Genomic DNA, 19,183 nt, shown 5'->3' on the forward strand with positions numbered 1-19,183 from the left:
GTTTTCTCTTTGAAAATTTGTTGTAATGATCATAGTAAATCTCCTGTCTCTTTACTGGGACTCCCACTATGGGGAAATACTGTTTGTGGTAGACCAAAATTATTTATTTATATTTATATTTATATTTATATTTATATTTATATTTATATTTATATTTATATTTATATTTATATTTATATTTATATTTATATTATTTATATTTATATTTATTTCAAATTTCATCACCCCCCATCTCCCTCAAAAGACAACGTCCTGTTGTCTAAGTGCAGAATTACACTGTCTATTGCATTTGATTTTTTGGCGGGTGGAGGGGACAACTGAGTTTATCTCCTTTACCACTGAATCTATTAAAAAGTGATTTTACACATTCCCTTTTAATGTTTAAAAGTTTGAATTTAATTTTTGTTTTTGAAATTGGTTTGTCTCTCAAAAGGATAGGGAGGATGGAGGGTGATTCCCGTACACATGTGCCTTGGTTCACTGTGATCAGGAGGTGGCACTATAGAAATTATTTCATTTTTCATTTTATCTTTTTATTGCAAGAAAGATAGTACAGGTTGTGAGAACCCTCTTTTTCACACACTGGGGTGATATACTCCTGTGAAGTTAGGTGGTAGCAGTAGGAATGACCAAGTCATTATCCCAAAACAAGATGCAGGACCACAATATGAAAAATAATCTGATAAAAATAAGCAAATATTCTACAGTAGAACTTTGGTGAAATGGATCTAGGCAAAATATAACTAATTTCAAGATACATTACTGTAAGGTGGTCTGCAAAAGATATAATGTTCAATAAATATTAAACTGAAATAAGAACAAATGCTCCAAGTCATCTACAATCTATGAATTAAAATCTGATGGTTAAATTAGGAATGGCTATAGGGGACGTGGTGATGCTGTGAGTTAAACCGCTGAGCTGCTGAGCTTGCCGATCGGAAGGTCGGCGGTTTGAATCCACGTGGTGGGGTGAGCTCCCGTTGCTAGTCCCAGCTCCTGCCAACCTAGCAGTTCAAAAACATGCAAATGTGAGTAGATTAATAGGTACCGCTTCAGCGGGCAGGTAACGGGGACTTCTGTTTAGTCATGCCGGCCACATGAGCACGGAAGGTCTACGGACAAACACCGGCTCTTTGGCTTTGAAACGGAGATGAGCACCGCCCCCTAGAGTAGGACAAGGGTGGACTTAATGTCAAGGGAAACCTTTACCTTTACTATAGGGAGATGTCCTAACGACCAGGAAACACACTGAGACAATGAACTGGTCTCTAATATTTATTGCTAGTACTTAACAGGAATCCTAACAAACTGAAGAAGCGTGGGAAAAACCCAGACATATAACCCCCAAGGGTTAAGGCGGTCCCGATCTGTGTCTCTTTGAATGGCTGAACAATTCCTCAGTGCTACGCATGCGCTTGACAGTCTGGATGGGAGCCCCCTGCTCGCCATCCTTACTCATGACAGGAACAAATGGTAAACTCTATTAATCTGTTATATAGAATTCTCTATAAAATGTTTCCTTCTGAATTTTCTCAAGAAATTAAAGCTTTTTCTTGATCTAAGTTTAGGAACAAAACAAAATTGACCATTCTAATCTGTAAATATTCTTTTTTAACAGATTCTAAATGAAGAATGAAAGATGAATCTTTGGCAAAAGTTTAACCATGCTTCAAGAATGATCAGTCTACTCTCCCTTTGGCTTTCACAAGCTATTGCTTGATCTATCTAAGTTGATTTTTTTATTGACCATATCAAGACAAGTGAAATGTTTTGCAGACTTTCTAGTCCTTTCCAGGTCTCAAGACAGCAAGGATTTTTGTGCTGAAAGGAAACAATGAATGTTTTTAACAACAAAGATGGTCTTTGCCTGCTTGATGGTCAACACTGGAGAGATCAAAGGAATATCTGTCAAAGATTATAGGAATGATCACATTGTCAGTTCAATCTAGGGGCCTTGTTGATCTTAATTATTTTATGCATTAATTGTGCATAATGATGTGATGACTTTTTCTGAATGTTCTAGATATGTTAGTTTCAGTTATTTGCAAAAGGAAATGGAGGTTTTATGGACTTCATCATCTACATTTGACAGTTGCAACAATCTGCAGTGGCCTACAGTAACCATGTGACTTGCTGTTTCTACTGCCTTAAGAGGCATCCTAGGGAGATTTCCTTGCCAACTCAAGTTCTTCCTATAACACAGGCAATTTGCAAAGTGTTGCCATGATGTGTGAGGTAATGCCTACCATTAGTGAGAGTGACCCCTTAGGGCCACAGCCAGGCTCTGATTCTGATGCCAACTTTGAACAGCTGATGGTGAACATGCTTGATGAGAGAGATAAACTGCTAGAGACTCTTCGGGAAACACGTGAGACACTGTCTGTGACTCAGGGCCGGCTGCAGGAGACTTTGCATGAGCGAGACCAATTGCAGAGACAATTAAACTCCGCTCTACCTCAGGTAAGAAGATAAATATTCCAGATTTTTGTTAGCTGAAATATAAGCAAGCAACAGGAATAGTTAGGGGCAGATGTACTGATATTGTGTGATTTAGCACAGAGAAAATAGTTTTTATGCTGTAATTCCTAAACCAAAGCATTAAGACGATACTGTTCGCATAGAATTCATTGGTCTCTTATTTGTCACCATGGATGCTTGATAGATGCTAACTTACTTCTAAAATAGTGTTGGCTTTCTCAGTTAGAATAACTCTTCACTGTCACCATTTAGAAAAGATCATCTCTCTAGATACGCAAGATGAAAACCATGAAAGTGAAAAACCATCTCAGTTGAATGTCCATTGGATTTCCTGAACAGTAACAGACTCAATTTCAATTTAATGGAGAGAGAATAATTATTAGGGCTGTGCAATACTTTGGATTCACTTTGGAAGAGGTGCTTTGAAACATGGGAGAATGAATGCTATATCTGTGACAAATTAAAGTAGCTGTATCTGTTTTCAGTATTGTGCAGCTACAGCTGGAAAAGTTGCTTTAATGAGTCATAGCAGGTGCTTTATTCACACTCCCAGGCACTCCGATGCACCTCTTCTGAACTGAATCCAAAGCACTATCCAGCCCTAATAAATATAAATTTAATTTAGCTAAGATGACTGAGCTACTCAGCACAGGATTGTGGTAGAAGGTATCACTATTCTCCCTAAAGGGGAAAATTATTATTTTTACAGTATCAGTATAAATGCTTTGCTCAGCCGATCCTTTGCAGAATAAAAACTTAGTCATTTTTGACATCCATTGGTAACTCCACCGATGTATCTGTCTGTTATAATATTGGCTTTTTCACGTCAAGTTCAAGGATCACAAGTACCATAGTAGTGACTTCTGATGGGGATATGGGCAACTGAACAGCTGTGTCCACAAGCTCCACAGACAGAACTGACAGCAGCGCGTTTTTTTGTGGGGGGTGCAGGCAGGTTTTTTTCCTGAAGCCCAGAGCATTTTCACAGACAAAGAAAATGCTCGGAATCATCTCATCTGTCCTCTGGAACAGAGACTTGCAGCCTGAGAATCGCAAACGGTGTCCGCATCGATCAGGTAAGAGTTGCCGGGAGGCTGGGACGTCATCATTTCCAAGCCGCGCTGTAGCTGTAAGGGACACTAGGTGAAGCCACCCCATTTCTAAATCACCCAATTTATATATTTTTTAAAGTTATGTACCCTAAGAGAGACTTCCTACAGTAAGGAGAAACCATCTTGGTGCTTGTCGTTATTTCTGGGATTAATTTTCAAAATCTTTTTAAGCTTTGGCTTGTTTTCCCATTTGGATATTGAGGAGGATTGAAAATAAATAATTGTCTCCCTGCTATTATTTTTGTATTGAATTTGAAGGATTTAACATTTTCCTACACCTTGAATCTGCTGTTTCGAATCTTCATTTTTCTGCTCACTTTCTCTGAGAGCTGCTTGTTAGCATACTTCCTCCTGTGTCAACAACTTTTGGAGATCTTCTATTAACTCATTAACTCCTACATTTGCCAGTCAAGTATCTAGAGGGCGCCATAATCTACTGCCTGAAGCATGGAGGATTCCAAGGATTCCAAGGAACTCTCTCAGAGTTCCATGGTGAGCTTCGCTGTGAGTTTAAACAGATCTTTAAACAGATCTTTTATGATACCTGTCAAGCTATTCTGCAAGATACAGTATTCGGGACATTGCAGAAAATATCAGCTTTAAAATGTTTCACCTGGCTGAGGAGGTTGTGGAAGAAGTTGATTCCAATAAAGAAGGAGATGTTTCTACCGACAGCGAAATTGAAGCTCTTGCTGTGCCAGATGACCAAATTTTGGTGTTGAAGGAGTTAAAAGAACAGACGGAACTGCAAATCACAAATGCAGTTGTTTTTTTTAATGGAATATTATGGGAAAGAAGAGGCTCTGTTCTGTGGGAGGTTTTTTTCTTTTACTGAGAAGTCTGAGTTTCCAAGGGGGCAGCTGGGCTGTTTGATTTCTGTATAAAAATGCCTTGTGTGTAATATGGAGATATGTAAATGTTTTGGTTTATTTTGAGGTAGGATAGAGAATGAAGAATGTTTATTTGGATTGATATTAAGGCTTGTATGATTTTATCTTTCTTTAATGATTTGGACTAAGAGTTACTGGATTGCTTTTAGAGTTGTTTGATTTTTAAGATTTATAAGATATAATAATATTTGTTTGGTTTTAGGTTTAATAGGGTTAAGATTGTTATAGTATTAATTATAAAAGTAAACAATTTAAATGTGTTTATAATTTTATATTTATTATAGAGGACAGAAATATATAGAATACTGGTAGGAAGGAAAAAATTAAATAAATGTTTTTGGGGGGGAGTTGATTTGGAGGTTTATATATTTCTTTTTCTTTTAATATAAGGGGAAGGAGCAATTGTGTTTAGTGATTTTTATAATGTGCTAATAGAATGATTTATAGAAATAATTTGACCTTGGTTTGATATAGAGTAAGGGATTGATTATGGAAATTGCTGTATATTCTTGTTGTTGAAAGTCGGAAGTCACCTCTTTATGCAATCTTCAAAATTCTTTTTTCTTGTGTTTTATACTCTTTTAGGTTTTTTTTCTTTTTGTAGTTTTTTTCATTTGTGTACTTTGGTTTCAAACTTAATAAAATTCTTATATATATAAAAAAGAAGTACCATAGTAGTATAGGCCATAAATGGCCTGGACTGCATAATTGCTATTGCTGAGGAGATTACCCACTCCACTTCTCCTGGCAACCTGTTTTATAAAGCTTTTGTGATGAACAGAAAATCTTAAATCTTGAAAATTTCTCAGATGCTATATATGAAATTAGTTTATTTTGTAATTGTTTCTTTTGGCAGCTACCAGAAGCAGTTTTAAATGCCTGAGGCGAAATGAAAGAGCTGTTTAGTCACAATAATTCACATTTAATGTACAACAATTTTGTACCATATAGTACGATTCCTATAGTAAATTTCGAACAACATCTTTAATTATTTAAAAGATGGTTTATCTCTCATTAGCATTCTTAAATTGCATGGTGCCATGTGTACAGGTACTGTAGTCTTCAACTTATGACCATTCAGTGACCATATGAAGTTACAACGGTGCTGAAAAAATGGACTTATGACTGGTCCCTGAAGTTATGGCCGTTGCAGTGCCCCTGTGGTCATATGATCAAAATTTGGGTGCTTGGCAGCCTGCCCCCACTTAACGACTGCAGAGGTGCTTCAACTCCCCCAACCTGCCTATCTCCCCCCCATCGCTGCCCTTTTGTCTGCCCTGCACTCTGCCTTGTGGGGCGGCAAGGAGCCCCTGAACTGTGCATCTCTGGGGCTGCTTGCCACAATGCAGCTCAGGGGCTTCGTGGTGCACTGCAACTCTGGAGCTGCAAGAAGCCCCTGGGCTGTAGCGTGGCAAGTAGCCCCAGAGCTGTGCAGTTCTGGGGCTGCTTGCCACCTTGCAAAGCAGGGTGCAGGGCGGCCAAAAGGGCAGAGATAGTGGGGAGATAGGTGGGTAGGAGGAGTTGAAGGCAGTCCATTCCCTTCCTGAGGCTCAGGGCTGGGAGGGACCAAGCCTGGAATGGCTTGGATTGGGGTGGGTCCTTAGCTAATGACCAGTGGAATTCGCTTAACAACAGCAATGGAGAGTACCGGGATTACTGTTGATAAGCAATGTGGTCACATGATGTTGTGCTTTATGACTGCATCTCTTAGTGACAGAAATTCTGGTCCCAATTGTGGTCGTAAGTCGAGGACTACCTGTACTTGAAGTTATGTAAGCTAGCTTTGCAGTGTGCTGCAAGGGTTACTTATATATTTCTTCTGTAGTGTGTTGCAGCAATGTGCTATTTGATGGGTAGCATGTAAAATAACGATTAGGGTGAGATGGGTAGTAACATAATATAACATATGTTCATACATAGTATTCTGTGTAAGAACTAAGTGTGAATTTAAACTAGCATATCAGCTTGTAGGCTAGGGGTGGGAAGCTTGCAGACAAGACAAGACTTTTATCAAAAAACAATGCAGGTGCCATCTTTATCCAAGGCTGAGAAACAAACAGCAAGAAGTCTGTCACCACATAAGGGTGGGAGGAAGAGCAATAATAAATAGAGGGTGTGACTGCTTGATTCAATGGCATCTGATTTTCATTATTAGGGCGTCTTGTATCTGTAATAAAAAACAACATATCTATCTGAGCTTTATCCTTGATTCTTCCACTGTTACCCATGGCCTGGATGAAGCTCTGACAGCAAGTTCTGCTACTCATCTCATCCTTGCAGAATGAGAAAAAGCACTCAATACTCCAGAAATAAACCATGCCTATTGATCTTCTATAAATCCCTTGATTGTGGAAGAGATTACTAGCACCCTGCTTTAGGGTCATAACCATGTGGCAACTGAGATCGATTGGTTAATTATGAATAAACTAGTGGGGTGGAATTTATCCCCATTGACAACTCCCATGCACACCCAGGATCCAGCAGCCATAGTGGGAGCTGCAGCAGTTCTCCATGGCTGAGCATTTGCTTCCCTGCCTGATGTATGATGGAATCTGGGCAAATTTAGTACCTTTTCTCCTCAATATGACTGTACATCTCTCTAAGACCTCAGGATTTCCCTTTGGACTGATTTCATGTGGGATGTATAATTGGCTTCCTGACAGAGGGAGTGGCAAAATGGGCAACCAGTTTCTTGCTGTGGAACAACCCAGACTTGGACAACTATGCCAATTTTGTGACACTGTTCAGGGCTATTTTTGATGAATCTTTCAAACAGGTGACTGCCAGTCACAAAAACTAACTTAAGACAAGGTAAATGCTCAGTGAGAGAATATATTGTTGACTTTCAAATGCCCAGTTTGAAGAGGGTCTGCCAGGAGAAATATGTACAGGACAAACTCATCCATTACCACAGAGATTTTGTATGCATTAATATAATTCTACATTGGGATTAATGAAATACGTGAACTGTGACACAGTATAGGCAGGAGAAGAAATATTCTGTTTTGTTCCCTACATTATTCTCTCTTGTTCCATCCTTCCCACCTCCTGTCCTAACAACCAGGAAACACACTGAGACAAGGAACTGGTCTCTAATATTTATTACTAGTGCTTAACAGGAATCCTAACAAACTGAAGAAGCGTGGGAAAAACCCAGACATATAACCCCCAAGGGTTAAGGCGGTCCCGATCTGTGTCTCTCTGAATGGCTGAACAATTCCTCAGTGCTACGCATGCGCTTGACAGTCTGGATGGGAGCCCCCTGCTCGCCATCCTTACTCATGACATCTCTCACTACATCAGTGGTTTTGGATATTGAACTCCTGCAGCTGGGAGTCTGGAGAACTTTGCTGTCTGAGAAGAGCGAGGTCAACACACACAAGATATGTATATATCGTGAAGAATTTAGTTACATTTCATGAAAGTGCCCTCCTAAGAGACCACCCCTTTCTGACATATCAATAAAGTACTGTACATTTTGCAAACAAGCTGCTAAACAACCAGATCTGGCTTCTTGGGGAACAAATCAGTCTCAACATCAAAGGGCTCTAACATGGTAACACCTGAAAATTAAGAAGAGGTCAGATACGTGGGACTACCCATTGACATTTACTCATTTGTATAACATTTCAGGCCTAGACTGCTCGACTGTAGAGCTGCAGACCTTATTTTATCCTGGTGCCATGGGCAACTTCATAAAATCTTCAGTTGCATGCAGATATATCTTGTGCATTCAGCCTGTCCAACCCTTGTGACAATGGAAACTATTGATGGTTGATTCCAATGCTTGTGGCTTATCTCAGATCTCAGAGACCTTCTCCTACTCATCATCTATTACCATCAAGAGTCACTACAACTTCATTTGCTTCCTCATTGCAATTTCTGATAGTTGTAGGAATAGATTTGCCTCAAGCTCACAATCCATGCATTCACTGGAACCAGGAAAGCATTACATTGAGCTCCCAGGCATGCAAAGCTCACTAGTTTCAACTCCCTTACCTTTGTTCAGCACAGCATAGCACACTAGGAACTTCCCCATATCTTATCCCTTATCTGGCTTTGGTCATGTGCTTGAGAATGGGAAGCACAGATTTTGCCTCCCCATCAGTTTCGTAACTGTACCATAAACCTTACTCTTGGGCCTCAGAATCCTGCAAAATGCTGCTAGCCCATGTCAGAAACTGAATGAACCAGCTAAAGACAACTAGTAAAAGGGCTTCTTTTGCCTCTCCATCAATAGCCAACATTCCTTTTTTGTTTGTTTGTTTGTTTGTTTGTTAAAGGTTTCTTTGTTTGTTTGTTGGTTTATCAAATTTGTCATGCCCATCTCCTCCAACCGGAGGGACTCTGGGCGGTTTACAATATAGAACAATAAATATACAATAAAATTCTAATAAAATCCCTCTAAAACAATTTCTTAACTACCCCACCTCATAAAATCCAGATGGCTGTGATCTCCTTCAGTCATTATGTAGGAGGGGCATTTCAAGGCACTAGCCAACCTCAAGTATGTCGATTCTCCTCCCTGCCCCAAGCCTGGTGGCAGAGCCAGGTCTTCAACTTCCTCCGGAAGGCTAGGAGAAATGGGGCTAATCTCACCTCCGGGGGCAAGATGTTCCAAAGGGTGGGCGCTACTACTGAGAAGGCCCGCCTCCTGGATCCCACCAGATGGAATTCTCTTATCGAGGGTGTCCGTAGCATGCCCTCTCTGCATGATCAGGTGGGATGGGCTGATGATACGGGGAAGAGGCGGTCCCTCAGGTAACCCAGTCCCATGCCATGTAGGGCTTTAAAGGTGATAACCAACACCTTGAATTGGACCCAGAAGCAAACTGGTATCCAATGCAGCTCACGTAGCAATGGTGTTATGTGCGCCCTTCTAGGGGCACCGAAAATAGCCTGCGTGGCCGCATTCTGGACCAGCTGACGCTTCCGGATACTCTTCAAGGGTAGCCCCATGCGGAGCGCATTGCAGTAGTCTATATGGGAGATAACAAGGGCATGAGTGACTGTCCGAAGGGCTTCCCGATCCAGGAAAGGGCGTAACTGGTGCACAACACGAAGCTGTGCAAAGGCCCTTCCAGCCACGGCTGCCACCTGCTCTTCAAGCAGGAGCTGTGAGTCCATGAGGACCCCCAGGTTACACACCGGGTCTGTCTGGGGCAGTGCAACCCCATCCAGAACTAAAGATGACAAAGTCCCGGATACGGAGGAACCCTTAACCCACAGCCACTCCGTCTTACCAGGGTTCAGTCAAAGCCTGTTGTTCCCCATCCAGACCCCTATAGCCCCCAGGCACCGAGACAGGGCAGTCACAGCATCACTTACCTCACCCGGGATGGAGATATACAATTGAGGTTCCTTATTATAGGCTCCTGAACTCTGTAACTGGAAGAGACTGTGAGGAGGTGACAAAGAAACAGGAGGAGCAATAAACAATCAATTGATGGCCAGTTTTTTTAGTGGCTTATCTAATCAGTGGCAGCTCTGTCTGGGCTGCGGGAAACCCAGAAAGAAGATTTAAACTTTCGAAGAGACTCAGCCTTAATGAACTCTCCTCGTTTACTGAGAAAAGAAAGGGTCTGTGTTTTAGAATAAAGTTTACTGCTTAGTGTGTCATTTCTAAGTGTTGTCTCATTATCGTTGCTTCCCATATTCGCCTCCAAGTATGCATTCTTGTTATTAGCTTTCCTTTGCCTTGTAAGCATTTTTATGGTTATACTTGCATTTTTATTGCTTCTCTAAGAGGCCCAGGAAAAGTGACTGGGGAGGGGTGATCAACTAGTTGACACCATTTTCTGCTTCAGCATTATTAGCCTTTCTCAGGAATATTCCCTGAGAATATTATATCAGGTGGCCGTATAAACTCAATTATTCATCCAGTGCTGCAGATTGGACCTCCATTCTAACACAGATGCAATTTTTGGAAGAGCTGTTCCATTTTCAGTTTCCATACAATAACCAATTTCTTCTTCTGCTAAACTGGCTACTTAGCCATGTGTGTGAATCAAGAGGATCCACAATGAAAGGAGAACTGGTCACTTATCTATAAATACAGTTCTTTGGTCATCTGTGAATTAACACAACCCACTCTTCTAACCTGATTAATCTTAGGTGACTTGGTTGGTTGTACTGGAAGTGTGTGGTATAAATATTTGATAAATAACTAATACGTTGACTTCACTGTTCTATTCGTTTTACTGAGTTGGTCTTAGGAACTGAAGGAGTTCAGTGGAAGCTGCATTTAGTACATGTGGGAAGCAGGGCTCCCCTCCAGATGACTGGGTAAGCTGTAGAAGGTTTCAGTGAGACTCTGTGCAGATGCATGTCTCAAATGTTACTTTATACATGGCTGCTTAAACTAACCATTCTTGGTCTAAGCACCTGGCCCAATTACCACCAGGAGCAGTTGTAGCAGTATAGAGAAATGCAGACTTGACAAAATGTCATAAAGCAGTATACTGAAATGTAATTTGACTGAATTGTTTCATCCACTTAATACTATGGTTGTTGGGGTGAGAAACTTTTCCTCAGAAAAATGCAGTTAAATTAAGGGCAAGGGACTTAATTTAGTGGCTGTTGCCAGTGTCACAGTGACCAGGGTTTGAATTAACATGCATCTATATTTTGATGAGATTCTTTAATAGATTGTTTGTTGAACTGAGAAGTTCAACTTCACCACTTGCCGTTTTATGGTGGCGCCAACCGCCTTCTGCCGCTAAGCTGCCACAGAATTCTGTAAGAGCTTGACAGGGACGTGGACTCCGGCATGTCTTGCTGCTTGCTCACTGAACAGTCTGCCCTTTGGCAGTTCTCTAGCTGGGTCATGCAGTTCTTCTCTATCAGTAAATATGCTCTGGCCTAGGCTCGAGGCTTCACCTAACTTTCTGATAACTCTCCTGCCCCCACCATGTAACCTTCCTTCTTAGCACTCATCTCTTGGGTTGAGAGCCCTAGCTCTGGTGTCTGTGTTCATCCATGCTGAGCAACTGGGCAGAGAGCATGCCAGGTCACTAAGGGAGGGTTATGTCTCCTGGGCTCTGTAGCCGCTTGGATTAAGGGGCTATCCAGTGATTTACTTTCTGCTCCTGCTTCAATTCCTCTGCCTCTAACATCAGAGGAGGGAACATGCAAGCAATGCAAAGCAAACTAGGTCATTTGTATATCTGTGAGATCCTCTGGGGGAGGCTGCTGGCTCTTCTGGCTTCCAGTTCCTGCTTGTAGCTCCTGTGCCTCTCTTACCAAATCATACATCTGCCTCCTCTGTATTTTGAAAAGGGATGTGATTAACACAGGCAGCAGATGGGAAATTTTTGCAAGCCTTGGTGACACTGTTACAGTGTCCAGTCCTCCTCCTCCTTCCAGGTACAACATGAAGTAGTTTCCTAATGATTTGAATCTCAAACCAAGGTGTGCAGTGGCATATAGAATCTGTGCTGCTTCTAACTTTCATCCCTGGATTTAGTTGCTACTCTCCCTTCAGTCTGTAGAGCTATGGATTTTCTGATCAAGTTGGCTATGATTTTCCTGCATGAATACAGGGAGCCAATTTATAAGCATCCATCTTCCCAAAGGCATTAATTTCACCATGTTCATGTATCAGGTAAGCAGGATATTGCTTGCAATACCTATTCATCCTAGCACTTCCTTTTTCTAGATAGATAGAAATACTCCAGGGCACATTAGGTTTTCAGGCCTATCTAAGTCTTCAGACAGATTTGCATCTTCTTTCAAAAGTTATGTATGGGCATGACATCCTGCTTTTTTTCTTTGTTACGATAGGTTACTCCAAAAGTCTTTGTGAGGGCAAGAGAACTTGGCCAGTGTTAGTGCTACTGGTTATACCACCAGCATCAAGAACTAGTAGTTCTAGGGCTGCTTCCAGTGAACAAATATGCCCTCCAAATGTGTCCTTGTATAATTGGTATTTTATATGTAAGGAATGGGCCCTTGACTTTTGGAAGCCACTCATTTAGAGGTGCTTAACTGGTATGTTCTTTGCTTTAGGTTACTTGAGTAATTGCAGAAAATTGTTTATAGGGTTCTGGAAGTGAGTAAAAGCTGAATGAGTATGAACATGCATCTTATTACATCCCTCCTGCTGTTCCAAACTGCATGCTACATTTGTTGATTAAAAGGGCAGACTTTTATTATACTTTGTCCTATACTCCTACATTCCCCAGAGTGTGATTAGTACCAAGAGTCCTAGAAATCATATGTAGAACTGATATGTAAGAATTAAGATACTTTAAAAAGTGCCTGGAGTTAATTTTCCCCCCAGTTCTTTTATGATTTCTGGTCAAATAAGTTTGCAGGATTTCATTGTGCTTTAAGCTGTACTTTTAGATAAGTTAGCTTCAGAGACACGATTAGTTTTCCTGCTTTGTATATTGTGCTTTGACAATTTCAGTATTTCCCATGAAGTATAATATACTCTTTCCAGTCTGTGGGTTTAAATAGTTATGAAATTAAGCTATGATGTGTAATATGGTGTTCAAATGACAGTGCCCTGATATAATACAGGAATGTAACTGTTCACAGAGTTATCCCCTTTTTCCTAGCTAGATCGAATTATTAAAAGGGAATATATATTTATATATATCAACAACTGAAGTGAAGATGGCTTTATGCTATTGCCAAAATCAGAGGCAGCACACTTTGAATACCCCACTTTGAATACCCCACTTTGAATACTTTGAATAGGGAAGAACAGGAGAAAGCTGTTGTCGTATCGCTTGTGGGCTTCCTAAAAGCTTCTGACTTAACATGTGAGAAACAGTATACTGAACTATTGGTTTTTTAGGTAATCCAGCAGACAGATTTTTATGTTTGGAAAATGGCTGCAGAGACAGTTCTCAAAGAATTTGGGCTGTCCTCATGATTAACCTCAGAGAAACTGAGGTAGAGCTCTGATGGCCCAGGAAAATTTTGTTGTTTTGCTACTATTACAGCTACTGCTGTTTTATTTTCTAATATTTCTGCTAATATAAAATGTTGCTGCAAACTGAAGAGGCATCTTGGCAATTATGTGAAGTTTGAAAACAGAATGCTGATTCACTGGGGTATTCTTTTCTGTTCCTTTTGGTGTGTGTGTGTGTGGAGGGGGAATTCTCTGGCTACGCACTGGGCTAATTATTCATGTGATGCTTAGTCAATAGTACTGATTGCCTTGGCAACTGTTTTGATTCACAAAGTAAGTCTGGCAGAACCCATCATTCCAATTAGATCCTCAGATGAGACCAATACTTCTGAATTATTTATTTCTTCCTCCTATTTAGAAAAAAAAAAGAATAAAAATAAAGAATGGTTTATTATGGGGCCATCCAAACCTAGTCATGCTTAGAATTGATCTATTGAAATAGATGGGATACCAGTTAGTCATGTCAAAATTTCACTGATTTTAGTGGTACTAAAGGGTATACTATTCTAGAATACAAAATTACTGTACAATTATGTCTGGATCCAACTGAAGATATTTTGAAAGGTTTTAAAAAAGAATGAAGCAACTTGATAGGAAATACAAAAAAGTTTGACATCCTCATATATTATAGAGTTTTGTTGGTTTGTTTCTGAAAGAACATAAGCTAATACTCATTTAATATTTAAATTTAAAAGCCACCAGTTCTATCATTCTTACTGTAAAGGGTGAGATGGAGATGGAGGAAGATTATCCTTAAAGTAGCCTCTCCATGTAGGATTTAACTTATAAATATTTAAATGTGATATTTTCAATTGCCTAATTCATATATAGATGTCCTCAGTGCCAGCTTAAGGGTATATGGTACCCCTAGGACACGTTGACTGATGGCGCCACCTCCTGCTGATGTGAAGTTTTATTTTTAGAATAATTTGGAAGGAGGATGGTGTTGGTGTCCCTAAGGTTTGGTGCCCTAGGCCAGTGCCTTAAACTAAAGCTGGCCCTGGTGTCTTGTCTCATCTGACAAGTTTATGACTATACAGTTTATCATTCAAAATAATATAAACTTATGAAGAATTTCACTAATGGAAGGAAGAAGAACTTGTTAAATATATCTACAAGAATCGTGATTCCAATCAGACAAGCTAATACTGGGTTCCGAAAGGTAATTGTTTTAAATTGGTATTTAGGTTAAAATTAATCTCACAAGTTTGCATCTGTAATGATATGTGGCAATGACCTTGATAGACAGGATGAAGAGCCACAGACTGGACAACCGGCATCTAAAAGATATCTCAGCCTACAGAAGGAGAGGGGGAGTAGGAAGTGTTTCGGAAGGGGCCCTCCTTAGTTTTCCAGAGAGTAAAACTAAAAGTGGGGAGAAGTACTTTCAGTCTTACAAGATTGATTTTAGCACTTAATCATATATTTGAAACAGTCCTTTTTAAGTAGATACTCATAAGTCATCACTCTCATTCAGGTTTGGGTTTCTGAGTGCCCCAATCACTTGTACTCTTTCATCTCTTTCTCACAAATCCTTTCATCTCTCCTAATAGAATAACTTTTACTTCTGGAATGCATTCATTCGGAATGCTGCAGTTTTCCCACAAAGTCATCTTCACCAACCTATGAATTCCTACTTTTATACACATGCACAATAACCTAGATGACACCAAGTCATACTTTCTGAGATATATTTTAGCCCCTTTGCTCATAATTAAACCTACACCTTCATCACCTGCATGTATTCATCACTGCATAAAATCAGGCCATCTTCATTCAGATCTATTTCAGTATTCCCCTTTCTCTTACTTTCAGTCACAAAAATATATCTCTTTCTTTCTTTCTTTCATTTCATTCATTAATTCATACTCTTTATCATTTACTCTGTTACAGTCCAAGTTGCAATCTTGCATAAGCCATCTTTGTTAACAGATGGGCACATGAATACTGACTTCCATCACTCATCAAGAAGTAGGTTACCATCCTTAGTTGTAACCATGCCACATGCAGCATTCCATACTAATGGTAAGGACACAACACCCAACAGTTTGGGCACGTATTGGCTACTGTGCCACAAGCACAAACAAAATGCAGTTCTACCCCAGGCATGCTCACATTACTCTATGCAGGAGTACCCCTTTCTTGGGGGAGATGGGGGTAATAGAAGCTAGACAGACAGACAGACAGACAGACAGACAGACAGACAGAGAAAGGAAGGGAAGGGAAGGGAAGGGAAGGGAAGGGAAGGGAAGGGAGGAAGGAAGGAAGGAAGGAAGGAAGGAAGGAAGGAAGGAAGGATCGATCGATCGATCGATCTCTGGTCCAAAGGTTACCTTGCAAGCCAACCTGCTGTTACTCACAGTAAAGTAAATCTGGCAATTAACTTTTGCATTAACTTCCTGTTTTTTCTTACCAAGTACCACTTGTAATATACAGTACATGTACCTGGATTTTGTCTCAGTAAAAGACACACACAGGAGAATAATATGAAAATATAATTTATTAATGGCTTCCCAAAGATGCTTCATCAAGTGTCTCACAAAATAGTTCCTATTTTATTTCCCTGTTTTGAGAACTGCTTGGTTCCTTTTTGAGGTAATCCTTGCATCTGTTAGAAATTTTTCCAATTGCCATTTACTTTTATAAGTCCTCTGAGTTATAGAAGTGAAATTTAAGAGAGGGAGTGAGAGATAGCTGTTGTTTTAAATACTTTAGCTTCTTTCTTTACCATCTATTTGATGTACATCGTCATGTATCACCAGGAATGTTTTACATCTCTAACACAGTCACCACCAAAGCAGCTTTTCTAACTGACAAACACCCAGCAACACTATTCTTATAAAAAGGCAAAAAGGATAGTTACTAGATTTTTGTTGGAAAAATATAGTGTCTGATAATAGCGAAAGGTTCACTGAAGGGCTGTAGCTTCGTGCTCTCTTTGGGGACAATATTGTATGTCAGAGAGGGCAGGCTGCAATCAGTTCCTTTTTGTTAGTTCTCTCGCTTCTCCCCCAGGATCACGCCACCAATATTCGGTGGCAAATGACAAATTATGAAGTGTGATTTAGTTCTTTCACTTCAGCAGATGACAGCGCCTGTCTGACCTTGCCTGGGTTTAGAAGCTAACTAGTGTTAGTACTTGGATGAGAGGCCACCATGGAATGCCAGGTGTAGTGAGTGTGGAAAAACCTCATCCCAAAGGTTTTGGAATGGTGTAAGAGAAAAACCAACATCTAACACCCATCACATCTAGAGTCGGTGGAGACAGTCAGAAGCCACTAAAGAGCAATCAGCAGCAAGATTTCCCTTGGTGTGCGCATGGTTGTGGCAAAATCAATTTTGTCTAGGTTTTGTGATTTCCTCTCATGGGAAGATGGAGTCTCTCTCCCAGCTGGCTCAGAACTAGAAAAGCAGCACTCAAATTCCACAGGCGCTGGGAACTGGGGATGCAGAAAATACATAGCAGTCTAGGAACTAGTAAAAGCTAGATGCAAATTACAATCTTAATTTTGTTTAATGGGAAATGATCTGAGCCGTACCTTTGTTTTATTTTGTTTTATGTAGCTTTCCCTGTGTTCTGTATGTGCATTTCTTGACTAGAGGAGCAGCTATTGAGATAAATCCTACAGACTCAATTGTTAGTTTCTCCTATTTCCCTTTCTGTTATCTCTCATTTAGTTCCTTAACTTTGCTGTACATTAGAAAGTGTTACATTTCTTACTGAATTGTTCTGATAGGGAATTTAACTGTAATTACTTGCCTGGATGCTTGGCTAAGCAACAATGAAGGAAGGAAAGCAGAAGAGGTGGTTTGCTACTTTCCCCCTCTCAAATAAGCCAGTGCAGAGAAGGACTTTCTCTGGAATGAAGTGGATGATGGCAGTATTTACTGAGTAGACTTTAGCCCAGGGATTGTAGGAGGGTGCACGACAGTTGAGGGTGGGAGATCTGGGGACCCCCACATGGGAGCCAGGGGCTCCAGTCAACCATATTCCGGTGCATGTGTGTAGAAGCACCTCCTATCACACCAGACTAGCAAGTACAACCTTTTACACCAGGCCTATCCTCCCCCGCCCCCCGCTTTCTGGTGATGCTACCTGTCCTAACAGTCAGGAACCATGCTGAGACGAGGAATAGGTCTCTAGTGTTTATTACTGCTACATAAGACAGAAAATCCTAACAAACTGAAGAAGTGTGGGAAAAACCCAGGCAGATAAACCCCAAAAGTCAAGGTGGGTCTGTTCTGTGTCTCTTTGAATGGCTGCTCAGCTCCTCACTACTACGCATGCGTTTTCCCCCCTGGATAGGGGCCCCCTCCTGCTCATCATCAGTGCTCATGACATCACCCTTTGATAATTAAAAGTTTGCTTACCCCATTCTAACTCCACAGAATCAATGTAGCATAATGATTATGGTCATCTTAAGGTCAGACACACTCAGATTCAAGCTCAGAACTCATAGAATGACTTTGGGCAGCCACTCTCAGCCCAAACTACCTCCTGGGTTTGGTGTTGTATGAATAAAATTAAGGGAGGCTTCCATGTAAGCTATGTTCAAATCTCAGGGGCTTTCAGAAAGCTGATCCAAATCTTGTTTGGTGGGAAAACAGAAAAAGAACTGTTGTGCTACAATACGTGATGGCAATTTGTAGCTGGCATATACACCTCAAGATATTTATTGTACCAAAGATATACTTGGTAAGAATTGTCTTAAGTGAACAGACTGAAACTCTTTACTTGCTGTTCCTTTGCTTTCTTTAATTCACATAGGAGAGCAGATTATGCTTACCCAAGGCAGAAATACTGGTGGTAGTGGAATCTTACTGCCATTTCAGAATACACTGAATAATAAACTTCACTTTGGGACACTTGAATGCCTGATGAAGTGTCATAAAAACCTGCTGAGGAGTGTTAGAATAAAAAAGCTGCACTGCTTTTTGTTTGGTGAAGAGCAACTATGCATTTTACTTACCTGGCTTTATAATTCATTATCAGATGTATAACAAAAATCCTGTTTTGGCAATTGCCGTGTTTTGTGACCTTCTTGGGTGGAGGGGGGGGGGCAATAGGGATACATTCTCTTTATATAGTATTAAGTCCATTTAGGCAACATCTATAGAAACCTGACTCAGTTGTGGAGCTTATGGTTGTCTTGCAGGAATTTGCAACATTGACCAGGGAACTCAATGCATGCCGAGAGCAGCTGCTGGAAAGGGAAGAGGAGATCTCCGAGCTGAAAGCAGAACGCAATAATACGCGGGTCAGTAACAAATGAGTTTTATGCTGGAGACACTCAGTTCAGTTAGTAGCTTGATCCAAAGGAACATTTATATTCACAGATAACATTCAGCCATGATTTAACCATAAGTTGTTGAATAAGCCATAATGGCCTGATTTGTACATCATTCTAGGCCAAATGGAAAGAAATCATATTATGTCTTACTTTATGAACCTAGAATTAAATACCTAGGTTAACTTAGATGCAGCATAGTCTGCCTTTCTCTAAGGTTCCCCCTGACTCTATCTAATAGACACTTATACAGAAGACCTGCAGTTTTCTCTCTCCCTAAGATTTAAGAGGATTGAAAGCTTTCTGTAGTATTTGCCATCATCAGTAATATTTGATAGGAGACTTGTTCTCTTGATTAAATGGCAGGGTTTAACATAATCTCTGTTAAATTCAATTTAATTTCTATAGAATGTTGGTCTTGTTTTTTATTCTTATTGGGATGCAACTTGGTTTTCATACCTGCAAAGGCACTTCAGGAGATTATGTCTCTAGTTA

The 19,183-nt window shown here is 40.4% G+C and overlaps 1 protein-coding gene across 1 annotated transcript in view; it reads left to right on the top strand.

Annotated features, from left to right (window-relative positions):
• PPFIA4 (PTPRF interacting protein alpha 4) overlaps window positions 1-19,183 on the top strand; it is a 109,755-nt gene that overhangs the window by 38,344 nt on the left and 52,228 nt on the right. The window contains exons 2-3 of the mRNA XM_063297336.1: window positions 1,619-2,460; window positions 18,557-18,658. Coding sequence (XP_063153406.1) covers window positions 2,224-2,460; window positions 18,557-18,658 — 339 coding nt within the window. The 5' untranslated portion in view covers window positions 1,619-2,223. The remainder of the gene's footprint in view (window positions 1-1,618; window positions 2,461-18,556; window positions 18,659-19,183) is intronic.

The sequence above is a fragment of the Candoia aspera genome, chromosome 3, assembly GCF_035149785.1.
Source record: "Candoia aspera isolate rCanAsp1 chromosome 3, rCanAsp1.hap2, whole genome shotgun sequence".
Taxonomy (NCBI): domain Eukaryota; kingdom Metazoa; phylum Chordata; class Lepidosauria; order Squamata; family Boidae; genus Candoia; species Candoia aspera.